General features: G+C 37.4%; 2 protein-coding genes across 6 annotated transcripts in view; both read right to left on the bottom strand.

Moving 5' to 3' along the window:
- pfn4 (profilin family member 4) overlaps positions 1-3,418 on the bottom strand; it is a 29,080-nt gene extending 25,662 nt beyond the window's left edge. Inside the window, exons 1-4 of the mRNA XM_051867128.1 lie at positions 3,126-3,418; positions 2,875-3,009; positions 251-356; positions 25-164 (exon numbers count right to left, since the gene is read on the bottom strand). Coding sequence (XP_051723088.1) covers positions 136-164; positions 251-356; positions 2,875-3,009; positions 3,126-3,245 — 390 coding nt within the window. The 5' untranslated portion in view covers positions 3,246-3,418 and the 3' untranslated portion in view covers positions 25-135. The remainder of the gene's footprint in view (positions 1-24; positions 165-250; positions 357-2,874; positions 3,010-3,125) is intronic.
- A 94-nt stretch (positions 3,419-3,512) lies between these two features.
- The window catches only part of itsn2b (intersectin 2b), a 31,513-nt gene continuing 12,026 nt past the window's right edge, over positions 3,513-22,999 (bottom strand). Inside the window, exons 8-39 of one of the 5 annotated variants that reach the window (XM_051867120.1) lie at positions 22,831-22,973; positions 21,791-21,854; positions 21,310-21,447; positions 21,055-21,158; positions 20,341-20,603; positions 20,066-20,215; positions 19,736-19,876; positions 19,455-19,542; positions 19,073-19,212; positions 17,735-17,871; positions 16,892-17,649; positions 16,217-16,341; positions 15,776-15,933; positions 14,494-14,584; positions 14,203-14,399; positions 13,821-13,864; positions 13,249-13,415; positions 13,124-13,169; positions 12,911-13,032; positions 12,338-12,434; positions 12,059-12,253; positions 9,417-9,538; positions 8,210-8,316; positions 7,946-8,129; positions 7,671-7,769; positions 7,384-7,551; positions 6,449-6,661; positions 6,222-6,343; positions 5,877-5,959; positions 5,184-5,267; positions 4,889-5,062; positions 3,513-4,743 (exon numbers count right to left, since the gene is read on the bottom strand). In XM_051867120.1, coding sequence (XP_051723080.1) covers positions 4,589-4,743; positions 4,889-5,062; positions 5,184-5,267; positions 5,877-5,959; positions 6,222-6,343; positions 6,449-6,661; positions 7,384-7,551; positions 7,671-7,769; positions 7,946-8,129; positions 8,210-8,316; positions 9,417-9,538; positions 12,059-12,253; positions 12,338-12,434; positions 12,911-13,032; positions 13,124-13,169; positions 13,249-13,415; positions 13,821-13,864; positions 14,203-14,399; positions 14,494-14,584; positions 15,776-15,933; positions 16,217-16,341; positions 16,892-17,649; positions 17,735-17,871; positions 19,073-19,212; positions 19,455-19,542; positions 19,736-19,876; positions 20,066-20,215; positions 20,341-20,603; positions 21,055-21,158; positions 21,310-21,447; positions 21,791-21,854; positions 22,831-22,973 — 4,879 coding nt within the window. In that variant the 3' untranslated portion in view covers positions 3,513-4,588. Of the gene's footprint in view, positions 4,744-4,888; positions 5,063-5,183; positions 5,268-5,876; positions 5,960-6,221; positions 6,344-6,448; positions 6,662-7,383; positions 7,552-7,670; positions 7,770-7,945; positions 8,130-8,209; positions 8,317-9,416; positions 9,539-10,656; positions 11,587-12,058; positions 12,435-12,910; positions 13,033-13,123; positions 13,170-13,248; positions 13,416-13,820; positions 13,865-14,202; positions 14,400-14,493; positions 14,585-15,775; positions 15,934-16,216; positions 16,342-16,891; positions 17,650-17,734; positions 17,872-19,072; positions 19,213-19,454; positions 19,543-19,735; positions 19,877-20,065; positions 20,216-20,340; positions 20,604-21,054; positions 21,159-21,309; positions 21,448-21,790; positions 21,855-22,830; positions 22,974-22,999 lie in introns of those variants that run through there. The other 4 variants (XM_051867119.1, XM_051867122.1, XM_051867121.1 and 1 more) reach the window with 4 other exon arrangements.

Here is a 22,999-nt window from a genome sequence, read left to right as displayed (position 1 = left end):
CTGAGCAGTACTGAAACAACATACCTTGGTGTTCCTGCAGCTAAGCAGATTGAGTGCAGTTTATAGTTTCTCATCAGTACTACTACAGTGACACTGAACAACTTCTTCACCTCTTCAGATCTGATACGATGAGCTTCATTTTCCCTTTTCACGCAGATACTCGGCTAAAATACATGCATAAACTATGATCAAAAAACATTAAAATAGAGCAGAAAAATTAACTGAACTTTTGGTTTGGAATTTAGCCTACCTAGTTTCTCAACTGCTTCCACACAGATACTTGGATACATGCTCTGTGAGTATGTGGCGACAATCACATACAGTGCAGTTCTCACCAATATCAGGCCATGTCCTTCCTAAACAAAGACAATGAAAAATCAGTCAATGAATTTTGATGTGATGAAAAAGTGATGATGTGGTTATATACAATTTATCTGCACTGGAGCCTTTTCACAGACTGTGATGACGCATTTAATGGTCATCAGCACAGTAAATCCTGCAGATTTTTTACATATATATTTAATTTTTTTGAAATGGTCTAAAACAGCGGCTAAAGGGAGTGATGGTAAAATCAACATCTTCCTCTTTTTTAAAGTTGTGAAAAAACTATTGTGGAGTTTTTCTTTTGCTATTTGAGCAAATGGGAATATATATATAAATATATATATTATATATTTAAAATAAAAAAATATATTTAATGTAGTCGTTCACCGCAACTACTTAAATGAAAGTACACATATAATATACAGTGGGTACGGAAAGTATTCAGACCCCCTTAAATTTTTTCACTCTTTGTTATATTGCAGCCATTTGCTAAAATCATTTAAGTTCATTTTTTTCCCTCATTAATGTACACACAGCACCCCATATTGACAGAAAAACACAGAATTGTTGACATTTTTGCAGATTTAGTAAAAAAGAAAAACTGAAATATCACATGGTCCTAAGTATTCAGACCCTTTGCTCAGTATTTAGTAGAAGCACCCTTTTGATCTAATACAGCCATGAGTCTTTTTGGGAAAGATGCAACAAGTTTTTCACACCTGGATTTGGGGATCCTCTGCCATTCCTCCTTGCAGATCCTCTCCAGTTCTGTCAGGTTGGATGGTAAACGTTGGTGGACAGCCATTTTTAGGTCTCTCCAGAGATGCTCAATTGGGTTTAAGTCAGGGCTCTGGCTGGGCCATTCAAGAACAGTCACGGAGTTGTTGTGAAGCCACTCCTTCGTTATTTTAGCTGTGTGCTTAGGGTCATTGTCTTGTTGGAAGGTAAACCTTTGGCCCAGTCTGAGGTCCTGAGCACTCTGGAGAAGGTTTTCGTCCAGGATATCCCTGTACTTGGCCGCATTCATCTTTCCCTCGATTCCAACCAGTCGTCCTGTCCCTGCAGCTGAAAAACACCCCCACAGCATGATGCTGCCACCACCATGCTTCACTGTTGGGACTGTATTGGACAGGTGATAAGCAGTGCCTGGTTTTCTCCACACATACCGCTTAGAATTAAGGCCAAAAAGTTCTATCTTGGTCTCATCAGACCAGAGAATCTTATTTTTCACCATCTTGGAGTCCTTCAGGTGTTTTTTCATGTGTCTTGCACTGAGGAGAGGCTTCCGTTGGGCCACTCTGCCATAAAGCCCCGACTGGTGGAGGGCTGCAGTGATGGTTGACTTTCTACAACTTTCTCCCATCTCCCGACTGCATCTCTGGAGCTCAGCCACAGTGATCTTTGGGTTCTTTTTTACCTCTCTCACCAAGGCTCTTCTCCCCCGATAGCTCAGTTTGGCCGGACGGCCAGCTCTAGGAAGGGTTCTGGTCGTCTCAAACGTCTTCCATTTAAGGATTATGGAGGCCACTGTGCTCTTAGGAACCTTAAGTGCAGCAGAAATTTTTTTGTAACCTTGGCCAGATCTGTGCCTTGCCACAATTCTGTCTCTGAGCTCTTCAGGCAGTTCCTTTGACCTCATGATTCTCATTTGCTCTGACATGCACTGTGAGCTGTAAGGTCTTATATAGACAGGTGTGTGGCTTTCCTAATCAAGTCCAATCAGTATAATCAAACACAGCTGGGCTCAAATGAAGGTGTAGAACCATCTCAAGGATGATCAGAAGAAATGGACAGCACCTGAGTTAAATATATGAGTGTCACAGCAAAGGGTCTGAATACTTAGGACCATGTGATATTTCAGTTTTTCTTTTTTAATAAATCTGCAAAAATGTCAACAATTCTGTGTTTTTCTGTCAATATGGGGTGCTGTTTGTACATTAATGAGGAAAAAAAATGAACTTAAATGATTTTAGCAAATGGCTGCAATATAACAAAGAGTGAAAAATTTAAGGGGGTCTGAATACTTTCCGTACCCACTGTATATAACCAAAGACATATATATATATATATATATATATATATATATATATATATATATATATATCCTTAAAGGTATTTTGATATAACCCAACTATGACGTCATACTCTTCTGAGAAACCCTTTTTTTTTTTTTTTTTTTTTTTAATAGGGGGCGGGAGATATATTAATCATTTTTCTGCTGCTTCTAGTCCCTATAGTGTCTGTGTTGTACATTTGTACATTTTGAGCAGGTTTAATTAAACATGTAGATTACTTAGGCCCGGTTTCACAGACAGGGCTTAGATTAAGCTAGGTTTAGGCCTTAGTTCAATTAGGGTATTTACGTAGCTTTTATAAACGTACCGTAGAAAAAACATCACTGGTGTGCATCTTGAGACAAAACAATGGCAGTGACATATTTTAAGATATGTCATTGCGAGTTGCTTTCAGTTAAAACAGCTCAAACATGCATTTTAGTCTGGGACTAGTTTAAGCCTTGTCTGTGAAACCAGGGGATAGTGTGTTACTTACACATTTAGCGTATATCGAGTGATTGTCAGCACGCACGCAGGTGTAGAGCTTGTTCTTGAAGTTGAGTCCTCTCTGCCTCGTTACATTCACGTGTTTGAATGAGTCTATAAACATATGTGTTTGCTCTGGACAGACCTGTTTGAAGACATTAGATTGATTCAACTAAATTGACAATTTGTCCTGAAGAAATATTATAAAACTTAAAAATAACAGGTTTATCTGTTAAAAATGCAGACTTGCAGTAAACTTACTGTAAAATTGAATGCAGCCGTTACCTCGCCTGTTTTAGCCGCCAGTATCGCTGCACACTCTACATGTTTCGTGTTAATGAGACCGTCTTCTAATAACTTTGGAAATGGGTTCATATCCATATCTAACAAATTACTTCAAAAAATTCTCAAACTGTTTATTAGATATGTCGCACACTCAGCGGTTAGGTCGCCCTTAACAACCGCCTGGCGCCTGACTCATGAATATGAACAGACGCTCCAAGGTTACCAAGAAACGTTCGAGATCTCTAATTAATATTCATAAGTGGGCGTTTTGACTATGTATTTTATAAACTAAAAAATATTGTACTTGTTAAGTTGATAAAATATTTAATCTGTTTTGAACACAATCACCCAGTGCACTTTACAACATTTTCAAATTAATTTTATTTGCATCTGAAACCTGATTTTGTTGCATATTTGTGCTTAGATGCCTTTAGTATAATACAATACTAGAGCTTTTCTCAAAACGAATACTTGGCTATAATGAAGAACAAAACCTAGCAAAGGATAGAGAAAGGGAAAAAGGGTGAGGGGAAAAAACATTTGCAGAATATTCAACAAACTTTATTACATGTATATTTAAAACTCAAACAAATAAACCTAAAAGACAAACTCAGGGACTCAGTCTCTTGAGTAAACATTCATACTACTCCAACTCAGCAAAAATATACACTATTAAGACCTTATCTGAATGCTTTATGGCAATCCAGATATACTGGGCAGCGTAAAATGTGCAGATAGTCAAAGACGCATAAATTAACATAAATAAAACTCAGTCAAGCACACAAAAATCAACAGTTATTAGACCTTTAACCAATAATCCCTTGTTAGTCACCTCATTTGTACCTTCGTAAATAAAAACTAGTAAGCTCTGCAAAATAAGTTCCTTTCTTGTTACACAGACAAATAAGCTGTTATAAGATTTTAAAGTTGGCTGGATCAGTTGGCTGGTGCAAATTATGTCTTTAACGGTGAAGTTAAATGGAAGAATTGGCAGGTAAGGCAGACAGATAATTAATTAAAGCAACAACACCACCTGGTTTAGTGTTCCTCATGAGAATATTCAAGTTCACAAAAAGTTCTCATCAACTTCAGATCTAGGCAAATTACGATTATAACAAATATAGCTTTTAATACAGCAATAAAAGACAGTATATTTGAAGCAAAATATAGGTCCTGAGAAATCTCTGCATCCAGTGGTAAAATTATTTAGGCAATAAAACAAACAAACAATCGAATTCCCATGTCACTTGGTAAAAAAAGCGCAAAACTTGGCAAAGTTGTGAATCATAACTTGTCTTCCCTATTGTCACACATTTGTTAGTATGTTCCACATAAGTTGAGAACACCTTAAGGCAAAGGTCAATCTTGAAAATCTTGAGTTAGTGGTGAGACGCTGTGCTTGAAGTGCAGTTTCGAAGGATCATCTTCTTTCTTCGTCATTAGGGGGCTTTGTGGTCAAACAGCTGCAGGTCAAGCCGAACCCAAACCTCTCCAGTGGGAACTTCATGAAGCAGCAGCCTCCTGGTGGACGGACCTTTATTCTCAAGCTCTTTCTTAATAGTGGCTACAGGAACTTCAGTGCGACCTAAGAAGTCTATAAAGGGAGAACAAGAAATGAAACAATGACAGTTTAGGGAATGTGTAATTGTACATGTTAAAAATATTAAGAGACCTCAGTTCAAGACTAATTAAATGATATAATTTAGAAATAGTATTATACTCGCTATTTTTATACTGACCATCTGGTGAAAATTGCTCCCGCTCATATATCGTAATGCAGAGGACATCTTGATATAGGTCTTTAATATGAAACTGACAATTGAAGTTCCACTTGGGGTTGGAAGTGTCATTGATGGTTCGAGAAGTGAAGCCTTGAGAACCCATGGTCACTTCACAGTATGGATTACTCTTTCCTATATTAAAAAAAAAAAAAAAAAAAAAAAAAACACACAAATACAAACACAAAAGTATTAATATACTATAAGATGTTGTGGAACATTACTGATTGATTGATTGATTGATTGAATCACTCACCATTTGGTTTGGAGGATTTTAGCTCCGTTGCCTCCAAAATGGTGACAAGCAGTCGACCAATTCCACTTGCCTTCATTGATCGAGCTGTAAAAAAAGTATAAAAGTATGAGCTTAGGCAACCTGTTGTAATTATTATTTACATTTTAAAGACCATGACATACACTACCATTCAAAAGTTTGGCGTCAGTAAGATTTCTTTAGTGTTTTTGAAAGAAGTCTCTTATGCTCACCAAAGTATCAAAATACAGTAAAAGAAACATTATTAATTTTCTGTTTTCTATTTGATTATATCTTAAAATGTAATTTATTCCTGTAAAGGCAAAGCTGAATTTTCAGAATCCATTACTTCAGTCATCATCATCACATGATCCTTCAGAAATCATTCTAATATGCTGATTTTGATGCTCAAGAATCTATTGTTATTATAGATACTGAAAACAAATGTGCTGCACTATATTTTTTCTGGAAACTATGAAACATTATTTACAAGATTCTTTGATGAATAGGAAGTTCAAAAGAACAGCATTAAATAGATATTGTTTGTAACATTATAAAAGTTTTTACTGTCACTTTTTAGCATCCTTTGCTAGTATTAATTTCTTCCAAAAATCATTACTGACCCAAAACCTTTGGACGGTTGTGTAAGTAGTAAATGAGTAGTCATATTTAGTGGTCCCAAATTGTTTTTTTTACACTGATAGGCTTTTTCCCGTTTTTTCTTCTCCATCTCAAGGAATTCTTCTGATGCAGTTTTGATCTTCTGAACCCATGCAGTCCTAGCAGGATATAAGGCAGATGTTAAACATTTTATAGTGTAACGAAAGCTATATATAGTTTCACAGAAGCAGATAAAATAATTTGCATTAAAATTCCGTCAATTACTCTTGCAGTGTACTTTCAGCAGCGAGATAGGCGGTTGTTTTTTTCCCCCTTTTTCGTACAGTGTGGCAATAACAACATTCCATGAACGGTTCATAAAACATCCCATGTATGCAGTAAATAGTGGCTTGCTGATAAAGAGTGATGGCTGAAACTGACCTCTCGTTAATGTTCTCGGTCTTCAGTGTGTACACGCGATCTATGTGGGAAATGTGGAAGATGGGCTCATCACTGGACGGATCTGACGGAAGCTTCACCAGAACTTCATTTAGGAACACAGGCTGGGAACACAAACATACACATTAAACAATATCCCAGGGGTTTTCCCCCCACAAAGGTTTGACAATAAGAATACTACTACTCTATAGAGAGGAGTGGAACTCTACCGTCTTATACATCTTGTACTGGGTGTTGGATTTAGGGTTGAAGAGCCTGTCTGTTCCTGAAGAAGTGAACTGCCTGACAGCTTGAGTAAACAGCAGAAAGTCGTTGAACAAAAAGGCATATAACTCCTTATTGCTTTTGGTCTTAAACACCTTCCCGCTGTGTAGCAATTTACGAGGACCCAGGCAGTTGGTTAGAGAGTTGAAGGTCAGATTCTAGACAAATGACGTAATAGAAAAGTAAGAAATCTACTTGAACCTTCAAAGCGTTATATATGAAAATCTAAGCATAAGTCTTTCAGCCAATTAGCCCTCAGAATATTTTACACTACCATTCACAAATCTGGGTCAGTAAGATTTTTTTGAAAGAAATTATTTATTCATAAAGGATGATATAAAATGATTAAAAGTGACAGTAGAGATTTACAGTGTTACAAAAAAAAAAAAATCTATTTCAAATAAATGTTCTTTTTGAACTTTCTATTCATCAAAGAATCATGAACAAAAACAAATATGTATCACGGTTTCCATAAAAATATTAAGTAGCACAACAGTTTTCAACATTGATAATAATAAGAAGTGTTACTTCAGCAGCATATTAAAATGATTTCTGAAGGATCATGTGACACTGAAGACCGGAGTAATGGCTCCTAAAAATTCATCTTTGCATCAGAGGAATAAATTATATTTTTAAAACATAATAAAACAGAAAACTTTTAAATTGTAGTAATATTTTACAATATTACCGTTTGTATAAGCGTAAGTGACTTCTTAGAAAACATTAAAAAAATTGTACCGACCCCAAATGTTGAATGGTAGTGTACATCCGGATGTCAGCCTATGATCAGTCTTGCAATGCATGTTTTAAACATCAGCTACTTCTTGTACCAGAAAAAAGATGGTATAATATCACATGACTAAACGGTGTGCTTTCTGACCTCTGTGATGCCTTCACACTGCACATGGGATTGGATCCACTCCAGCCTTTCTGAGTTCTCCTTCTCCCTTACGCCCTCGTTCACCTGAGAGCACAGCAGCTCTGCCTTCTCCAAAGCCTCTAGCAACTGCACATAGTCCACATGACTCTCTGGAGTATATTCCAAGATCTGGACACACAAACACACACAAGTATTGGTTAACAACACACTAATCGTTTGCTTTAACTATCAATATCTAAGATGAGAGATGTAGAAAAATAAAACAATGTTATTTTCACAGTACTCACATTTTTAATATGGAGAGGGTAGCGGGTGATCCTTTGCATAGGTTTGAGTAAAAAGCTGGACAAAGGCATTCCTTTACAACGGTAGTCTGTTGCAATTTTCTGAAAATAAATAAATGAGTTTAATTATTACTAGGGAAATTTTTAAACCAAAAAACTCAAATTCTGAATCTAAATCTGGGAAATCTAAATTAAGTTTTTAAGTGAAGATTCTTAGGATATTAATGTGCATTTTAACATGTCTTTTTAGCTGTTGCAAGTGAAATATGCATGGCTACCTTAAGGAAAGTTTTGAAGTCTGGCTCCTGATCAGTTCTCTGTTGCAGCAGCGTGGCACCATTCAGCTGGCAGCTGCAGAAGCGGATATAGGCCTGCATGTGTGACAGCTCAGAGGCCATGGTGTCCCCGATCATGTGAACAGGCATGTTGTCTCCTCCCATTTTTTTCCTTGCCTTCAGGGCCCTGCCAATACACACATCATGCATGATACACTCACTGTACACTGGAGAAAATATATATATTTTCAAGTTAGCCTCACATACTTGTGCATCTTGGAGCTGCACTGGATAAGCTCCCTCCAGTTGACAAATATCATGTTCATTTCAGCCTCAGTGAGACGGCCTGATTCAGACATGGGCTTGTGGAAGACCTTTAAAGAGACAACAAGGAAGTAAATATTTTATAATCAGTAAAAATATTTAAATCAAATATGACACAAAAACGCACTATAGCTTTAAAGGAACACTCCACTTTTTTTTGAAAATAGGCTCATTTTCCAACTCCCCTAGAGTTAAACAGTTGAGTTTTACTGTTTTGATATTGCGCAGCATCTCTCACAAATGTCTCCATGGTTGCAAGGCACGCTCCCTGTGCAAGCAGGGGGTCACAGGCGCTGCGTAATATCATTGCGCCTGATGCACCCATGGTACGGCAGCACAGTTCCTTGATTATTATGCCGGAATGAGAGTATAGTTCCTAGCCATATCGGCCTAGAAAATCGCAACTTTTCATTTTCCGTCGGTCTTGATACATGATATAACTACAGAAGAGTCAAGTTTTAAATAGGAAAAATGTTGAAACTCTTTGGTCACTTTTGAGCGAGATGCTAACGGTCTAATCAGATTCAATGAACTATGCTAAGCTATGCTAAAAGTGGTTCTGCCAGACCTGGAGATTGGCTGAATGGATTCGAAAACGGTAAAACTCAACTGTTTAACTCTAGGGGAGTTGGAAAATGAGCCTATTTTCAAAAAAAAGTAGAGTGTTCCTTTAACAATTAAGTAATTTATTTTATAAAATATTTTTTATTAAATAAATCCAAAATAATTATTTAATAAAACTACTTATTGTATAATAATTATACTATTTTATAACTCTATTATTAATTATTATACTTTATTATTACAATACTTGAGAATTTTGTACTTTGGGAAAAAAAAAAAAAAAAAAAAAAAAGTCATACTAAAAGGACCATGAACTGCAAAAAAATTAAATGAATAAATAAAATCATTACAATAAATAAACCAAAAATATAGACTTTCCTTATATAATATACTAAATAAATAATCAAAAGTTATAATAAAATGTAAAAATATATTTGTCAAATATACCTTTGCATCATTTTGGTTTACTCTTTTTGAAATCGCGGCACCACTAAAACTGTGTCTTTCTGGTAAATTGCTTGTGTAAAAAAAAACAAACATTTCTAAGTTGCTTTGGATAAAATGTGAATGTAAAATAGGTGTGTACCTCTAGGACCAGCTGTAGGTCTTCCATGTATTTCTCCTCAGTTTGAATGAGCTCATGAATGTAATCTTGTCGTTTCTTCTCCTGCGGGCTCATTAAATCCAAAGTGGTCTGGTCAGCACACCCTACAAGAAAACCATACAGGTGAACTCACCCAGACACTTGAAGCCCATAAACTTAACAAAACACACACACATTGATGGCTCCACGAGATCCTTCAACAATCTTACTCCAAACACACTCAAAACCAAGCAGAATAATGTCAGTCGCAGTGTGTTGATGACACTCCAAACTGCTTCTGCGTGAATCCTTACCTGCTGATGGTCTGTCCGTTTGACCATCCATGGAGTCTTCATCATCCACATCCCATAGCCGCAAAAATAGCAGTTTACCCCCTGAATGATCGCTCATTTTCTTGAGCTGTGCTTTGTAAATCTGCTCATTTACTGTGATGAACAATGCAAGCATGCAGGATTATTCATTCTGTTTTCACCCATAATACAACAGCAGGACAACCAAAACTAGATGGCAGTGCAGATTAGCTGGATTAATTCTGTCAGGAAGTCCTGAGGTTTCAAATGAGATAATATAGTCGGTTTCTTTTATCTTTACTTACACTTTAATTTGTTAATCATTTATTAAATTTGGCATTAAACGCAAGCTGTCATTTCTTCCCTATTGTGACACATATCTGAGTGAAACGGCTTCCCAAACCAGAAAAAAAAAAAAAAAAAAGTAAGGCAGGACTTGATTTTGTTCATGGATTGGATCATTTGATGGTTGTGGTTTGCTATTGCTGTGATCTCATGTGAGTGACAGGTTGTCCCGCCCTCGCATCCACAGAGAAGAGATATCGTTGCAAGAGGTTATTTTGATTAAAGATTATGGAGGGCACATTAATTAAAATGGATAAATCATTTATAATAAATACTGCAATATTCCATAAATAATAAGAATTGTCCATTTTGATTTCATGGTGACTTTAACTTTACTATTTTAAAATGTATTTTTATAATTAAAAAAAAAAAAAAAACTATTAATAACTATACATTAATAACTATAATAACAAACTATTAACTATTAATAGATAAGATCAGTACATTTCTATATTTTACTTTTGTTGATAAAAGATGGAATATTTATAGGCTATGTTTTTTTTTTAAAATGTGTATCTGGAAATATGTTTTTTTTTTTGTTACATTGGCACTGAACTCTTATATTACAAAAATTAAAAGGGACGACGTTTGTTTTTTCAAAAGACTTTAATGTCTAGATTTCCTCAAATCATATAAGTACAATATCCAAAGTATTTGAGATATTTAAATGAGTATTAACAACATCCAATAAAATATTAAAGCAAACATTCGTCCACAATTTCACAACTACTTGCATAGCTTCTCGTATAATATTAACAAATCTGTTTATACAGAAGCGATTCATGCACAAACATGGCATAAAACGCAGTAAATATGTAACAATACCACCTAAGGCGAAAGCATTGAGTTTAAAATAGCAGCAGCATAACTATACCACTAAATACACCACAGACAGTAATACAAGTTGTCTTTCATTTTTACATTGATTTCAAACAAACTAAATACAAATAAAATTGAAGCAAAAGAGTGTAAACCATCTAAAGGTTCAAGGTGAAACTGCCTCAAAAAGTGACCGGTGTTTGTTCTTTAAAATATCAAAGTGCCTTCAATAGCCAGAGACCAATAATACTAAGTTTAAAGCTGCATTATAACCAGCAAATGTATGCAAAGTGTATCATTAGTGCAATTACGATGACATACAGAGGCAGTTTCACACCTTGTAACATCCCTACAAATGTAGCATCCTTTAAAATGACTGAGGTGCAACAGGTTTACTGTGAAGTCCCATATTATAAAAGAAGCTGCCACACTTAAGAAACTTCAAAGCAAATGAAAATTCAAAAAAGGAACACCATAAAAAGACTCACTATCCCTCTATACTAATCAGTTAGAATCGGTCCAGACTACCAGTCCATTGATTGAGAAGCCCTGTTTTAGTTTAAAACAAATGAGATGGGCGAGGAGAGATAAGGGAGTGTGATTGGGTGAGTAAATGGTGGTTTCAACAGGACCACCTCCACTGTGAGAGGGGGATAGTGGGTCTCTCATGGGTGAAGAGAGGGAAAGGTGTTATCACCCTACAAAGAAGGACACAAATGAGAAGAAAAAAAGTGGAAGGAGAAAAGAATTTGTGAAAAATGATTGTGTGGCTAAATATGGAGGATGAGAAGAAAAGATCAACATTAGATACTACATGTGCAGCTGGAAATGACTGGAAAATATTGTTTTTATAATAACCCAAAAAAATAAAATGAACCAAAAAGGCACCATAAAATAACACTAGATATGGATAAAAATGTCATTGTAACAAAGTATTAAAACTGTAATACCTGTAATACACTCCATCATACAAACTCTTTTAGATAATAAACACCCACATTTAAGCAGCATAACCTGCACATTTTTTTTAATGTTCTGAAACCAAGGTAACTTTCAAAATAAATGAAAAGGCCATGAAAAACTTGCATAATAATAATAATAATAATAATAATAATAATAATAATTCAAAACACAGAACCAAAATAGGTCTGTTTATGGGTCTCTACTTACACTGCTGACTGGGGTCAGAATCTGAGGTGGCCACTTTCACATAGTTGGTAGGAATCAAGCCTGTGACCCCATTGAGTTCTCCTTTCCACCAGTCAGGATTGCTTTTGTCCAGCACATTGATAATTTGACTCTTCGAGAAGCTCAGCTCGTCCTCGTTCGCTGCGGTGTAGTCGTATATGGCAGTGACTTGGCCGACTATAGGGAGGAAGAACAGAGAGAGCGATGAGGAGAGATCCAGAGAGAAATAAATCAATCCTGGATACTTGTGCTGTTTCTCACCAGCCGCAGATGCAGGTGTAGATTTGCCGCTGTTTGAGCCCAGGAGCTTGACATGCGAAGCAGGGAACCAGCCCTTCTGACGCTTCTTCCCCCTGGCCTGAAGAGATAAAGAGAAGATTTTGCAGCTAATTTGAATATTTTCATTTTTGTCTGTCAGTCTGTTTATCAAAATAATTTTATACTGGTTTTGTTTGCAGAAGTTATACAAGTTAAAAAAATTATATACCTGCCATAACATAATAATTACCAGCTTGTCGACAATTATCTTGTGTACAATTGCTGATCTATTGATTAATGACAGGAAATTAAAAAACAGCTGATGTGAAACCAATATATTGTGCATCCCTAATATAAATAATGGGGCCACATGATGCAATACATGGGAAAATGTCAACTATCCAGTTGGGGACATATCATGGAAATAAAGATTTGACCAACTCTAAAGGTCTGTAAAATTACTTAAACTGCAATTTTAGTGCCTTGATGAACATAAGTGGATTTCAGAGGGGGAAATGCTACAAAAGTTTGGAAAATGGCTCATTTTAAGTCTTTGTGCATTAACAGCTCACTCACCTGCAGTTCCCCGAGCCACCAGCCGGAGGAGTTCTTGGTGAGAATGAGGATGAGTTGGCCTGGAGCGAGATTTAACTGCTCTGCACCTGCTGCAGTGTGTGCAGTGGTCACCTGGGCCACTTCTACAAACAAAATAACATGCTATAGGTTTAGAGAACTATAATTAAGTACTATGATTTTAAAGTTGTCACAGAACGTTACACTGTTACTCACCTGGTTTCTTCCCTGGCATTCCAAGTTTTCCAGAGAGACTTGATGTCTAATGAGAAAAAAAAAGTTGTATGACAACTAACAACATGTATAAATGCCAGTAACCCTGAATATAAAAATAAAATTACATCAGTCTCCTTTGGCTTGACGTAATTAGAGGGGAAGACTCCTGATCTGTCTCCGATGCTGCCTCTCCACCACTCCCCTTCTCTCTCGGATACCAGGATGGTGTCTCCCTCAGTGAAGGTCAGGTCTCCAGGCTCAGGGCTCTCGTAAGTGTACAGCGCCACGTATTCTGATGACGGGATCAACATACAAACACTGTTCACGGAAACTCAGAAATGAAGGACAATGCTGATGTCCACAGATAAAACTGTGATGTGTTCACAAGCATAACAGACACAAAACATACCGGAAATTAATATACACACTCTCTCTCTCACACACACTGAATGTTTGGGTTGCCCACAAGAAATGTTAAATCACGTTAAAAAAATTACTAGAAAATAATTACACATACACATACATTTTTTAAATAAATTAATACTTTTCAGCAAGGAAACAAAATGACAGTACAGCAATATAATCTTAAAATGTTGTTCATATGTAGATATCTTCTCTTGCATCTAAGGGAAAACTGCTTCAGAATGTCACAACTGCAAAGTTTCCTGATAGAAAAAGCAAATCTGTATTCTCTTACCTTCATAGTTGGATCCATCTGCCGTATCGGAAGCATCAGAAGAACTATGGAGGGAAAAAAATTAAAATCACGCACCAAACAAGATGATCAAATAGTGTTTCAGGTGTTTCAATAAAGCAGTTGAATTTCAAACGACTATTGACAACACCAAACAGTGAAAGCAAAGCAAAAGAAAAAAACAAAACAAACATCTGAATTAGTGTCTTTGCAGGGACACTAGCACCTCAGGACAACGGTGAGTTTTAGTATGCCAAGTCTGAAAACAATATTCACATTAACACTTTCCACAGACAAAGTACATGTAACACTCACAGCTACACACTCATCTATTAGGTCAAAAAAGAAAGTAGCAACATCACAACCACTTCAGCATGGTATTTACTCTGCTTGTGTATCACTGGCGCTCAGCACTGTAACATAGGTTTTGGGGAACCACCCCTTAACCCCACTGAGCTCTCCCAGCCACCAGTTCTCCTGCTGCTCCAGAACTGTGATCACATCATCTTTGGAGAAGTTGAGATGGTTGTCCGTCTTTGCAGTCCAAGAGCACAGAGCCTGAGCTTGCACATTCCCCACCACCTGAAAACATGCAGCAAATGCCATTGCATTCCCCTACAAGGAAGTTGTACCTTACATAAAAACAATGTGGTAATTTTCAAGGAATCCTGCATACCTGACCATGGCTGGAAGAGGCAGAGCCTGTGGCATGGGTGGGGGTGAAAGCGGAGTTCAGCCGTGATCCACTCTGTCCGTCACTCAGTTTGCTGGTGAAGAAGGTGTTTTAGAAAGTTCCACATGTTCTACTGTCATGCTCAACAAGATTTTGAAATGAAACAGTGCATCTCTATGAAATATTTCACACAAAGTCCTTATATCAATTGATAGTTATTTAATTAGTTTTATTTTTTATCAGAATGACAAAAATATGCCATCAGACATTGTTTGGTAATATTTTTATACTTTCAGACTTGGTGTGAAAAGGTCTTGTACTCCAAATGAACTTTGAATCTTTCATATGAAAGACATGCAGTTTGTAGCTGTGAATGTTTTTTGTAATGGTTCTGTTGGCACATGCACTTTGTCTGTGAGTGTACATTGGGAAAAGTTTGTACAAATGATTGTGCTACAGGTGTAAATGAAGCATTTGAACAATATGAAGTATTAGGGGCGTAACGGTACATGTATTACTCCTGAATCGTCACAGTTTGATGCATGCAGTCAGACGACAAATAAAGTCGGTCACAGGCAGTCCACATTCCAATCCAGAAGGGGGCGTGCACAGCGATGCAATGCTGTTTGCTAACCGCCACAACAGGAAAAAGCGCAGAAGAACAACAGACTATGCATAGAAATGTTTACATGTAATCTCTCAACCAGTGTTTCAACCGCGGAAAGACGTCAATAAAACAGCTTGAGAATAGCATAACATTTACCTCAGGCAAGTCATTTTGTGTCCACAGCTTGTTAGTTCACTATAGAAATAAACTCTAGAGGGGAGCATTTCACTAAATATATGCACTATATTAGCTTACATATTCATTATATTTACTAATATCTTAATCATTTAATATGTTTAAATAAATTTGTCATGAAACAAGTTATGACAGTAACTGTGTAAATAATTATATTTAAAAAATGAACTGGAGTAGAAAATATTTTTATAATTAGATTTAGAAGTTAATGTAAAACCTGCCTTATGCGCAATTTACATGTTTTATTTGAGTGTTGATTATTATATCTAAAAATAAATAGCAACTGAATTTAATAGTTTGGGCTCTGTTGTTAATTATAAACTTTAATATTATAGTAATGTGCAAGAAAGGCTTTAGTTTTCTCCCCCCTGCTGTACCGAACCCGTACCAAACCGTGACTTCAATACCGAGGTACAGTACGTACTGAACTGCCATGTTTGTGTACCGTTACACCCCATGAGGTATTCAGATTGGAGACCGCACCTGACAGAAATGGAGACCTGTGGCTTCAGGGCTTGTTTGGCCACGAGTGGAGCCTCGGATTTGGCCTGCTTCTCCACATAGCTCTCAGGGAACCAGCCCATCTTCCCTTGCCGACTGCCGTACAGCCAGCCCTGCTCTCGCTCTACGCTCTCATCCACCTAAACAAACACAAATCCTGCTGAACAAACTCTAATGCTGTGAACATGGAGCAGTTTCACAGTGTGCAGTACAGTATGCTGTATGTTGTACGGCAACCTCCACCCCAACTGCTGAGACCATTACATCTTTCAAGGAGCAGCTGAAGTCACACCTTTTCTGCAAGCACTTTACCACACCCTTTAACCAATGCACTCACACACACACACACACACATACAAAAACAACAACAACAACAACAACATTTCTCTACATTTTTCTCTACATTTCTTCTGTCAAACTGACCTCAATCAGGTCATCGCTTTCGAAGGAGAGCTCATCATCGTTTCTAGCAGTGAAAGGGTAGAGGGCTTTAAACGTCGTCAATGCTGCTGATCTTCTGTGCTGTGTGCCAAGAGGATGTTTGCTGCCTGAAATCACAAATACATTGAACTATCATTCATTCCAACCATATCAGAGATGACTTGACTAGTCATGACTTTAAAACTCATTGTACTAGTGTTGTCAAAAGTACCGACTTCGTTACCAAGTCGGTACTGAAATGTTAAAAATGTGAGGCTTTGAGCGAAATCGTAAACACCTCTGATTGGCCACGTTCACGTGTTCACGAGTTCATTTTATACGTCTGTGATTGGCTACAATGATCAACGCACAAAAGTGCTTGAAACCACACAGAAGTGTTTAAAAGTGTGATAGACGCCTGCTTGTGCTTTTAAATGCTCCCGTGTTTATCTGTGTAAGCGCCTTGTGAAAAGCGTCATTGATGTATATTTACAACATGTTTTTGAAGCACTGAGCATTGTAGCCAATCACAGACATATGTGATGAGCGCGTGAGCACAATGGGCAATCAGGGATGTTTACGATTAAGCTCTACAGTGCTCAAAGCATCACTTTTTAAAATTTACCGTACCGAAGTCGGTACTTTTGACAACACTACATTGTATACTTTTTTTCTTACCCTTCCTCTCTTCCAGGCCACGCAGAAGAGCAGCAACAATGTCTGATTTGACAGTGGTCTTCTTGTTCTGTTCTTCGACTCTCAGCCTTGCAGCTGTTGCTTCTTCCTCTTGCTGTTTCCTCTTCCTCTCTTCATCCTGTTTCTTTTGCTCCTCCTCTCGACGCCTCATGTCCTCCTCTTCCTGCCTTTTACGGTCTTCCTCTTTTCTCTTTCTCTCTTCTTCTAGTCTCTTCCTCTCCTCTGCATCTCTCATGGCAGCCTCTTGTGCACGATGTCGCCTCCTCTCCTCCTCTTCACGCTCCCTTCTTCTCTCCTCTTCTCGTCTCTCCTCCTCTTTCCTCCTCTGCTCCTCCTCTGCCCTTTTTCGCTCCTCGCGCTTCCTCTCCTCCTCCAATCTTAACTCCTCCAGTTTTTTCCTTTCTTCCTCTAGTTTTTTCCTCTCCTCCTCGAGTTTCCTCCTTTCTTCATCTCGCCGTCTGCGGTCCTCCTCTTCCTCCTGCCTCCTTTTCTCCTCAAGTCTCTGCCTCTCTTGTTCTCTCCTTTCTTCCTCCTCCTCCCTGCGCCTCCTCTCCTCCTCCTCCCGGGCCTTGCGCTCTCGTTCCGCTTGTTCTTTAGCAGCCTGTAAACGAGCTTGTCTCTCCCTCTCCTCCTCCTCACGAAGTTTGGCCTCTCTCTCCTCCTGCATTCTCCTCTGTTTCTCCTCCTCATCACGACGCAGTTTCTCCTGCCACTGCCGCTCCTTCTCCAGTTTGATGCGTCTGCATCAGGAATGAAATTCTGCTTGTGAAATCCTAAATGCTTTTAAAGTGCTCTGTAAGTGTACTATAGGAAATAATCTCTTACTTTTGCTCTTCCTCTTCTCTCCTCTTTTTTTCCAGTTCCTCCTGCTTGCGTTTCTTTAGTTCTCGAATTTTTTCTTCCTTAATGTTGCGAAGTTTTTCCAAAGCAGACTCTTGCATCCTCTGGCTCTCTCTGAGATCCTGATAAACAAACCACAAGATTATAACACACTGAACTCAATTCAGACACAATTCGTGTAACAGAGACCCAAAAAGTCCTTAAAGTTAAACTGAAATCAAAAACCATTAGCATAATTTGTATTCATAATCTTTAATAAAAAACAACATGGTATTCTTCTGAAATTACTTTCCTTTTCTTCTAACGTCATTTAGACCATAAAATAATATTAACCAATAGCCAAATAGTTATTTAGGCACTGTTTTAGCAAACTTGCCTACATGTATGGCTCCATTCTGGTATGCAATTCCTAATTTTCATGTTCCAATTCAATTTAAACTCTCCTCAATGAATATCCTGTTTTAATCAGAAGTATGTCACAATAGAAGGATTCAAGGGGATTCCATGTGGATTCACACTGACTTCAAAGCCAGAATTTACTCCAAACCAGGATTATTATGCTAAAACAAAAACCATAAAAATATTTCTGTAACTTGAAATAAATAACTAAAATAAAATAAATACAAAAGAGAGAAACTTATTTCAACTAGATGTCAAGAAAATATTTCTCATTTTCTTTTAGTTTAACTTTAAATGTACTAAAATAAGTAAAACTGAAATACCCTACATTCTTTCTGGTTGAATATTCTTTTTCACTCAGAAATGAGCCACATTACGGAAGTTAAGCGCATTACATACATCCCTAATCATTTGTGCAGTAAAGAACCTTTGGTAATGATCTAAAGGTGAAGCAGCTACAGTAAGAATGAGCAGGAGAAGGGAAAAAGAGATGTGCAACCTTCAGAAGGAAGAAGAGATTGCTGAGGCAACTCAGTAAAGAGAGCAGGCCTTTAAGCATGCAGTCATCCATTTCCTCAAACTGCAGCGAAAGCCAGGGAGAGACAGACAAGTAGACAGACAGACAGAAAAGCTCTACAGCTAGTGATAAAGACACAGGGACAAAAGCATAGGGGTTATTCGCATTAGTGTCATCAGTAGCAGTCTACATGCTGTTAGCACTGATCGGTTAAGAAAGATTTGCTACAGAAATGCTAAATTGCTACAGCTGGGAAATTATATATTTTGTCAAGTTAAGATCTCCAGTGGTTTAATCAGAATCTTGTAAAGTGTAACTAGTCTAGCTAAACATGCGGTGCAATTTGTTCTGATCTGATTGGTTCACATGAATTTATTAATCATGGCTGAGTGACATTAATAGATTACCTGGATTTCTTTCTTATACTGATCCATGTCTGCTAATTTTGCTGCAGTCTCCTTCTCCACAACATTAAGCTGTTCTTTAAGCTTTCGACAGGTAAGATCCTTCTCTTCCATATTCCTCTGTAAAGTCTTCACTGTTGCCGCTGCAACATTGAGGAAAAAAACAGCAGAAACATTTTAAACAAACAATGTTTTAAATGGTTGAAGCTCTTATAACTACATTTTTTTTAACAATTCAACACATCATTCATGCAAGTAATTTTTGTATTACACAATTCCAGATGCTTGCATCACAAATGGGGAAATTTTTTTTTTAAAATAGCAATGCTTGGAGAAAAAAATAAATAAAAATTCAGCACAAACATGACTGGCCAATGTATCTTACTAGGCAGATTGTTAAGACTCAGGCTGTGGAGTCTGTCGTTGAGTTTTTGCTGTTCTGTGGTCGACTGTCCCAACTTTCTCTTAAATTCCTGGGGGGTGGGAAAAAAAAAAAAAAAAACCATTCACAAGTTGCACAAGCTGCAATAATTACCACTATGCACTTGAGGCAATCTACATCTAAAATTGTGTTTTATTAAGAATAAATGGAGATTTTAGAGTAAATGAATAGAGATCATTTTAATTTATGAAGAGTGTGTGCTGGTACTGATGCAGCAGTCGGACCTCTAACTGTTTCTGCAGAATGTTGATTTCAGTGATGCAGGAGTCTCTTTTCTGGTTGATCATTTCCAGCTCGTTTTTATGGATTCTCTTTTTGCCTTGAGCATCTCGGAGCTTGTCAGAAATTTGTTTCTGCTTGTTGCCCTAAAAAAAAAAAAAAAAAAAAAAAAAAAAAAGGAGGGGTGGGATGAAAATCTCTTTATCAAGCCTTCTGTCCATTTAAAAAATAAATAATTATTTAGTAATTGTACATAGCAGAAATGTGTTGTTAAATTTAAAGTCTAGATGAAATCTAGAAGTTGAGAGCATGATGTGCTCATCCCAAAAACTCACCACAGCCTCCAGCTCCATCTCGAGACTTCTCTTCTTGGCTCGGAGCTTGATGATCTCCTCCTGCTCCTCACTCTTCTGGTTTTGGAGCTCTTGCTTTCTCCTTCTCTCCCACTCAATCTGCCGTTGGCGCTCCAGCTCCTTCTTAGCTGCCTGTAAGGAGCATCACAGTTATGGTCAGTAAAAACTTTGTTTTTTATTTCTATAAATCACTGAAACACATTTTGGGAAATGTAAAATTTTGGTCTGAACACATTTTTACAAGGTCACCCCCTAACCTCCTTCCTCTCCAGCTCTTTGAGTCTCTCCTCCTCTCTCTGTCTCTCCAGCTCCCTCTGTCGCTCCAGTCTGAGCTCCTCTTCCCTCTTCCTCTTCAGTTCCAGCTCTCGTGCCTCCCTCTCTCTCCTCTCTTGCTCCTCTCTGGCCTTCTGTGCTCTCCTCTCCTCCTCCCTGCGCTGCTGCTCCAGCAGGGCCTGTCGGCGCTTCTCCAACTCAGCATTTCCTATCTCCATGTTTTTCTTAAACTTATCTTCAAAAGTCACTAGATACACAGAACACATATATAAATTATTAAAGTGAACTGGAATGTTCAAGCAACAATTTTCCAGATATATGGCATTTGATATACTGTTTATAAACAAGACTTATGCCTCTTGATTTTTTTTTTTTTTTTTTTGGTGATTAATGCAATGATATTTATTCATTTTTAAGTGTGGCTTAAGTGTTTAAATAATATGCAGGGAGGAAGGGAGGGATACTGTATGCTTAAAAGTAAGTAGGATGCAAATCACAGTCAGTAAGAACACTATAATGAGCATAATTCAATATTTAAACCAATTGATTACATATCCTTCACAAATCAAACAATATTATACAATTGTTGTTCATCTGTTTTGATATATGCTCTGTAAAAGTGGGAGGATTTTTTTTGTAAAAGAAGCTAGTCATAGATATTTGTATTATGTAATAATGGGTGTGGTGTAAAGCCGTACAATTGTTCCTTGATTTCTGTGGAGGCTCAGATTCATAGAGATCCTCAGCCAGACTTGCATAGATCGAGGGAGTGGTTCCATTTACAGAGTCACCTATCTTTCCCCTTAAAGGTTCATATATATATGAAGAAAGAACATTGTTAAAACAGCTTAAGCAATTCAGATACTAATTCAAAATGTATTTTACATTCTTGACCAAAAGTTTTTTATATAATATAGTATTAGCAGACCAAGTTAAAATCTTGTCAGCTGTACCTCAGTGATGGGGGCACCAAGTCTGTAGAAAGTGCCATAGGCAGTGGCTGTCCCATTTTAGCCATATCTACCAAATGCATGGCAAGAATAAACTCATCGGCCTTCAGTTTGCCATCCTTATCCACATCAGCCAGATTCCTAACAAAAAAACATACAAAATGTGTCATTAAATCAAAAGGGCTTATACTAAATATTTAGACAATCTGAAATTTAACTTTAATTAATTTTTTACTTAAGTTTATGCTAACAATATTATCTGTAAAGAAAAAACTATTAAATGAGAAAAATTTACAAAAGTTTTCTCAAAAGTGGACTTTTGAACCCACCTTGTACATGCTTCATAATATTAGGCCTGTCAAAAAATGTGCATATATTTGCACGCAGCTACTCTTGAACATAGGGCAAAAAACTGCAATGATTCCAAGTCAAATTTCTTTTCAAAAAATGCTTCATGGAAATACTGGATAATAAAAACACCTACCAGATGGCAGCTAGCTGGGTCTGAGTAAGCAATGTTGTAGCCATTACAGTTCTTACTTGAGGACCTGCAGAAATAAGATTCAGGAAAAAATTTATATGGATCCTAATTACCATATTCATAGACATACCTTCCTCCTTAAAGGGTTAGTTCAGCCATTAAGTACTCTTCCTCATGTCGTTCCGCACCCGTAAGACCTTTGTTCATCTTCGGAACACAAATTAAGATATTTTTTATGAAATCCGAGGGTTTCTGAACCACACATAGGCATCAACATAATTGCACCTTTCGAGGTGAATGAAGGTCTTTCGGGTTTGGAACGACATGAGGGTGAGTACTTAATGACAGAAATTTCATTTTTAGATAAACTAACCCTTTAACTTAAAAAAATCCTTTTCTATCTGCTGTGTTTTAGAAACTGTCTTTTTTATAGTTGTTTTTTTTTACAACCATCTAGTTGATACTGTTGCTGTACTAACATAACTGGTTTGACTAGCTGGCCGATATTTTTAATGTGACAACGCTAAAATCCACTTAAACCGCCAATATGTTACCACATCTAGAAACCGTTCTCACACAGAAAAAATGAGCACCCTTCATTACATTACGTGTAACAAAACAGCTTGTAGGCTTAAACTTAAACAATGCCATAAACCTGTGAAATCAACCCCATAAAGTTATGTTTTACCCACTTCCTCAATCCTGAAATTCTATAGATGTGTCTTTGTCATGAGGTATGTAAGTGATACAGTCATATGCTATGCAGATGAGCCACATAGGTGTGGATTGCCATTTTACTGCACTTCTAGTTTAGCCTTCAGCTGAAGTCTCTACATCAGGTAAATCATGAGATTATGACAGTAATCACAGTGGCATTTCAAATGTTTTGTCCCCAGGCATCATTAAGAGAATCTACAGTAACTTAGTACTAGCTTAGCTGAACTGTCTGTTTGGCGATTCTTTGCGCACCAGTAAGACAACCAACCTTTTTTTTCCACCCATTATCGATTTGATTTTTTTGAAAATCATTTACGATGAAATACCTGTTAAATAACCGATCATTTGTTTATCCAGGCTGTTAAACTGCTGCCTGTATTTGAGCCGTGATGCCTGTGGGACGGCCCAATCAGAGGGGCCGCCCTTAGGAGAGTTGCTGGCCAACGATGTGGAGGGGGAGGAGTTTGAGCTGTAGACACAAGTACACAAGTCACT

Source organism: Ctenopharyngodon idella, chromosome 17 (genome assembly GCF_019924925.1).
Source record: "Ctenopharyngodon idella isolate HZGC_01 chromosome 17, HZGC01, whole genome shotgun sequence".
Lineage (NCBI taxonomy): Eukaryota > Metazoa > Chordata > Actinopteri > Cypriniformes > Xenocyprididae > Ctenopharyngodon > Ctenopharyngodon idella.
The sequence above is the reverse complement of the archived record's forward strand: the minus strand, read 5'-3'. Positions and strand labels throughout refer to the sequence as shown.